The sequence below is a fragment of the Tupaia chinensis genome, unplaced genomic scaffold (assembly GCF_000334495.1).
Source record: "Tupaia chinensis unplaced genomic scaffold, TupChi_1.0 Scaffold000065_1, whole genome shotgun sequence".
Classification (NCBI taxonomy): Eukaryota; Metazoa; Chordata; class Mammalia; order Scandentia; family Tupaiidae; genus Tupaia; species Tupaia belangeri.
The window spans coordinates 4,637,131-4,643,130 of NW_006159523.1; the positions used below are offsets into that span (position 1 = coordinate 4,637,131).

The window sequence follows — 6,000 nt, forward strand, 5'->3', positions numbered from 1 at the left end:
AACTGGTTTAATGACCTGTGTTTTCCAACACAGCAGCAGCTTTGCCCTTTACTCAGTCCCCACATACCAAGTTCCTTAGGCCTACCTCCCCCATATGCCTAAAACAACATGAAGAATAAAACAGAAACCTCTGATTGCACTATGAAACTTAGACTCTCACATGTCAACTGTGGTTCGAGTCCCAGACCCGGCGGCTTGAAACTCACTCCAGGCACATGTGCATGCATGCCCAAAACCCAAGAAGTGAATGGAGGAGAAGGGATCGTGGCATGGCATCCCCCCTGGGGGGGGTATTTCTCGCCTTTTCTCCTTTTGTCTCTGTCTCTTATGAGTACACATGCCCTTTAACAAAAAAATTTCTCTTTTAAAAAAAGTACAAGCTAATAGTCACCTGGTATGCTTTGCTTTGCTTTCCTTATGAGTACACATGCCCTTTAACAAAAAAAAATTCTCTTTTAAAAAAAGTACAAGCTAATAATAGTCACCTGGTATGCTTTGCTTTACTTTTTTCACGTGTTAAAAAGAAATGTAAATGAAGGAAGCTGGACATCAGCACGTCCTGTGCAGCCCCTTTGTGCCTTTCCGTTATGTACAGAACCAACTCCGTGTTAGAAGTCAGAGCCTTGACTATCCTTAGGGTACTAAGAGGAAGGGCGCGAGGACGGTTTCGGGGTTACCAGTAAGGCTCTATTTCTCAGTTTGGTGCTAGTTCCATGGATGTGTTCACTTAGTGGAAATCCGTCAAGTTCTACACTTCTACTCGTGCCTTTTCTATGTTTCTGTTGTACTTCTACCGAAAGATTTTCAAAGGGTTATAGAAGAAGGAGCTAGACCCTTGATCCGTTCTCCATTTCTAGCAGAGACAGTTTATTCCCCATGAGGAACTGGATCAGAGAATCCCTGGGTCTGACATTGAGCATACTGAAAACACTATTCTGAGAACTAAGGGATTAAATTAAACACCCAAAACTAAACCTTGAGATTGCAGTTCTCTTTCCCACTCAAGTTTCCTGAATCTTGGCATACAGTATCCAAATACAAAGGATTCCTCTCAAGTCAAACACACCCTAGTGGGAAAAAATCCAGTACTGTCTTCACTCCATAGCATGCTGAAAGAGCAACTACCTACACAGGGTCCAGGAGGGAAGAAGTCTCCAAGAAAAAGATATTGAGAGAATGTTAGAGTTCGGTCAGAAAGCTTACAAATTCTGGCAAAAAAGCAGAACTAGAGGAATGAGAAAGATAAGCTATCAAGCCAGCATAAGAAAGAAGATATAAACACTGTACTTAAGTAACTTAGCTGCGAATAATAGTTCCATGGTCATAATAATATAAACAGCAGATACTGAATGACCCCAAAATTGATTCCTATATATTGAGAAGATGGAGAGAGGAGACATTTGTGCATGTGGCATGGGGCAGAGGGGACACAAGACAATGTAGTAAGTCAACATATAACGTCTAATAATGAAAAATTAAAAATAGCAGTACATGCATAATATTTAGGGGGAACCTGAAGACTCAGCAGTGGTTGCTAGCGAACGGGCCTTGGGCATAGTTCTAATGCCGCTTTCTACTCTGAAACACCAGGATTCTGTAGTATGATGAGAAGTTCTTAATAACAGAAGTGCGAATGTCTACATTTCTGTGAAATACATGAAATATTTCAAAGTAATTTCAAACCTCAAAACATTAAAAAATGATATGATAATCCTTTCCCTAAAAATCCTATTAACTTTATTGTAGAAACGCTATTATTCTTTAAAAAAAAAAAAAAAACCTACTGTGGGACCAGCAGATGACCTAATGGTTATGTTGCTGGACTCCCCTGTAGCTGACCGTGGTTCAAGTCCCTGACCCAGTGGCTTAAAACTCACACTGGGCACATGTACATGAGGGCCCAAAATCCTCAGAGGAGAATGAAGGCAAAGGGATTACTGTGTGGCCATCTCTCAGGGGGTGATTTCTCGCTTTCTGTTTCTGTCTCTTGCTACAGGGCACATGTGCTTGCCAGAAACAGAAAGAAACAGAGAGAGAGAAAGTAAGAAATCACTCCCCAGGGGGGATGGCCACACCACAATCCTTTCTCCTCCATTCTCCTCTCAGGATCTTGGGCACGCATGCACACACGCCCGGCGTGAGTTTAAGCCACCAGATCTGGGACTCAAGCCACGGTTGACTATACTGGATTAAAGCGACATAGTCATTACACCAACTGCTGGTCCCCAAAAATCTCTCTCTTAAAGAAAAGATAGATAAATAACATTGTATGCCATAAAGATGTGCAACTAAATGTAGATAAGAAATTATAAAATAAAATTTAATTTAAAAATAAGTAATAATTATTTTTCAAAAAGAAATGCCATTACAAACATTAACATCAAAACAAGGGGATTGCAAAAAGCTTATGGAAAAATATAATTAAAGAGTTTATTTTGGTGTAAACATTTTGGGAATGTATGCAGTTTTTTCAGAATACACATTTTACGTGGCTTCTTTGAAGACTCCTTTATACTGGGTACATAAAAACCTCAGTTCGAGAACTGTGCTGTGTTTATCTTCACGGTACTCATCAGCTATAGGGAACACGAAGAACTGCTTGAGCGCAGTGTCCTTACTGTGGTTTCCACTGCCTGTGTAAGTAATTCACTGCTGCAACCGAACCTGTCCCAGTTGTCACTGTAGTCTTCTCTGCCAGTAAAAATATTCTTTTAAAAAACCTGTAATGCCAGTTTTACTTAAGAGTGTTCTTGATGATGCCGGAAAGTTATTTTTATTGCATCTCAACTCAAGTACGTATCTTTCAAATTAGAAAAAGTAGATAAAGTCGGAACTACCTGCAAAGCGCTTCTGGCACATAGTCAAGAACAATGGAAAGTGCGATCACAAGAAAAACACTGGCATACTCCCTTGAGTTGTGAGGCGAACTAGTCACTATTTTCATCACCATTTCCTCTTGAAAGAACTAACTGTCAAACTACGGTCATACATTCTTGGGTATCTGGCAGATGTTTTCTCAAATATGAAGTGAAAAAGTTGCTTCAGGAAAAACAACTGATGGTATTTGTCGCCAATGCTAGCCTTCAAGCTTTCAAGTGAAAATTAAATTGGAAAACTTGGTTCCACAGTGAGAGCTTGATAACTACCCAACACTGTGAAAGTTTTCTAGTAAGATTAATGCTAATATTAATAAATGTGACTTCTTAAAACTGCATTTAAAAAATGGTAACATTTATAATATCTGTATTATACAATGAACAAATACCTTCCAAATGACCAATATCTAATGCAATAAGATGACCTCTGCCCCTAATTTTGCCCTTAAAAATGCACGTGGGGAACACCTTGATGAGACCGGGTCTTTTCAGCATGTGCTGCCGGCTCTCCTTGCTTGGCACATAATAAACTGACCATTTGTCATGTTTTGGTACAGTATCAAAGAAGAATATTTGCAATTATCTGAAAAGACAACATAGTCTTCCATTTTCAAACCAGATAAACAAGGTATAAAATAAGTAATTATTCTTTCTGGGTGTTAAAATCAATAAACACATAATCATAATGCTTAATCATTATGGTTTAATCTCTGATCACAGCAGTCATTTAAAAATAAATGAACTATCCATTATTTATTTAAAACAATTACATTGTTTTACAGCTATAATCTCATATATCAGCAATAAATATATAAGTATCAGAGGCTTCATTTACCATAGAATCAAGATTGATCATTGTTCCAAAATAAGAAAGGAAATGAATATACTGAATTCTTGTATCTCTTTTAGAAACATGCAAGTCAAATCACTTCTAATTATAAAGTAGTAGGGCCAACTCCAAAACCTACTATTAACGGAGCTGAATCTCACATGACCAAGCAGTTTGAACCTGGGTTCTGGCGACTTGAGAAACACATTGAGTGCATGTGCATGTGTGCCCCAAATCCTGAGGAATGGAGAAATGGAGAAGGGATTGTGACATGACCATACTCACTTGGGAGTACTTTCTCCTTCCCCCTCTCCATCTCTTTCTTTGTCTCTCTCTGATAAGCACATGCACTCTCTGGCAATTGAATGGCAGGGGGAGGCCTCAGCAGATCCTATTCACTTAATAGGGGCCAGCAGGTGGCATGGTGGTTAAGGCAGCTGGACACCCACATGGCTGACTGCGGTTCAAGTCCTGGACCTGGCAGCTTGCTTTCTCACTTTCCTTCTCTCTCACTGTCTCTAGTCAACTTCAAACAAATAAAATATAAGATAATGACAATGAATAAAATTAAATAAAAAATAATTCTTTAAAAAAAAAAAAAAACCTTTACATTAATCGCCCAGATGACAAGGCATTAATAAATTTAAAGCTTGGTTCTTAAATTTCTAAAGAAATGTCTTTTCATGAAAAAACTGACCTGTTGTGAATTTCAAAAGCAATAATTTAATCTGAACAAAGCCCTGAAGTTCAGAAGTAACACATCAAATGTCAGTAACTTCTCACTTATGTGTCCATAGATAACTTAAGGAATAAAAACGGATTAAAGAGAATCATTATTATCTATAGCTACCCAGTTAATGAATACCAAACAGCATTCATTTCAAAGTCAGGAACTTTGAAAAAAAATTTCAGGATGAGAACTGATGTTCTCACTAATGAACACAGTCCTAGTGCCCTGACCTCTGACACGGAAAGTTTACATACTACAGCTCTTTCAGATAGAATATTCAAGAGCGAACAACCAGAAGCCAATTCTCCCTCCCTTCTCAATGAGTTACCCATTCCTGCGGGCTCACCTCTGCAGTTCATTGAGACCCCTGGCAGCAGGCAGGCTGGGATTCTGCCTTAAGAAGTTTTGTTTTAAGTTCAGATGAGTGAGGTCTTGGCTGTAGAAGAGGTTGGCAGGCAGATGTTCCAGGCTGCAGCATGATAAGTCCACGGAGCTAATGCGCTGGGATGCCACCTAGAGGGGTACAAACACAGTTTAATTTTAGCGTCATCCACTTACCCTACAGCTACTTTCTGTGGACAGAAATAAAATAAATTCACTGGGAACACAGACACACTATGTAAGTAGCAGTATTATCCCAAGTATAAACCAACAGAGTATTTACTTAGCATAGAACTAAACCAAGTACTGCAAGTGCAGAAAAGTGTGGCGGCTGGAGGAGCTTAGAGTAAGCTAAAGTAGGACACAGGTTCCAAGGAACACAGATGATCCCCTCAGGTTTAGGGCTATTCGTAATCTTCTCCAAAGTAGGAGTTTTATTCCTGAGAACACCTACAGTGAGAGAATTCAGAGCTAAGTAACATGAGACTTAATGAGTAAATATAGGGTTGAGAGAGAGAGACACTAAGACGTAAATTAAACTCCAAAGTAGGAGTTTTATTCCTGAGAACACCTACAGTGAGAGAATTCAGAGCGAAGTAACATGAGACTTAATGAGTAAATATAGGGTTGAGAGAGAGAGAGAGACACTAAGACCTAAATTAAACCTATGAAAGCCCTTGTATAAACTGATTTAAAATAGCATAAATGAGAAAAGGTAGTATCAACAGCCTGTGCACATCTTCAATCAATGCCATTGTGTAACTAGAGTCTATAACCTGGCTGCTATAAGCTTCTCAGGTTGTCTCTCCACAAAGTTTCAGTGAGATGCTTATAAATTCACTGCACTTTCCTTCATGCACCTACTGCACATCAGACGTATTTCATGTCTAAATGCTCATCCAGATATTCAATGCCTTCCTGGTTAAATGACTCCTACCATACCCAGGATCGCAGGCCCACAGATCAACCTGCATGCTGGAGATGGCGAATACACTGGTAACCCTATTTCTTCTTGTTTTTAATTTATTTTTATTATCATCATAATCCTGTTTATATTACATCGAATTGCATCTAACTTTACAGTGTATTACATTGCTCTTTCAAAGGGAATGCCATGCATGTCAGTCAGTACAGAGACATTAATCTCCCCGCTTCATCATTCAATATCTTTTCATTGTTTTCCC

The 6,000-nt window shown here is 39.0% G+C and overlaps 1 protein-coding gene across 1 annotated transcript in view; it reads right to left on the reverse strand.

Moving 5' to 3' along the window:
* Nucleotides 1-6,000, reverse strand: part of PHLPP1 (PH domain and leucine rich repeat protein phosphatase 1) — a gene marked incomplete at its 5' end in the record, with an annotated part of 251,315 nt that overhangs the window by 92,297 nt on the left and 153,018 nt on the right. Inside the window, one exon of the mRNA XM_006141843.2 lies at nt 4,782-4,948. Coding sequence (XP_006141905.1) covers nt 4,782-4,948 — 167 coding nt within the window. The remainder of the gene's footprint in view (nt 1-4,781; nt 4,949-6,000) is intronic.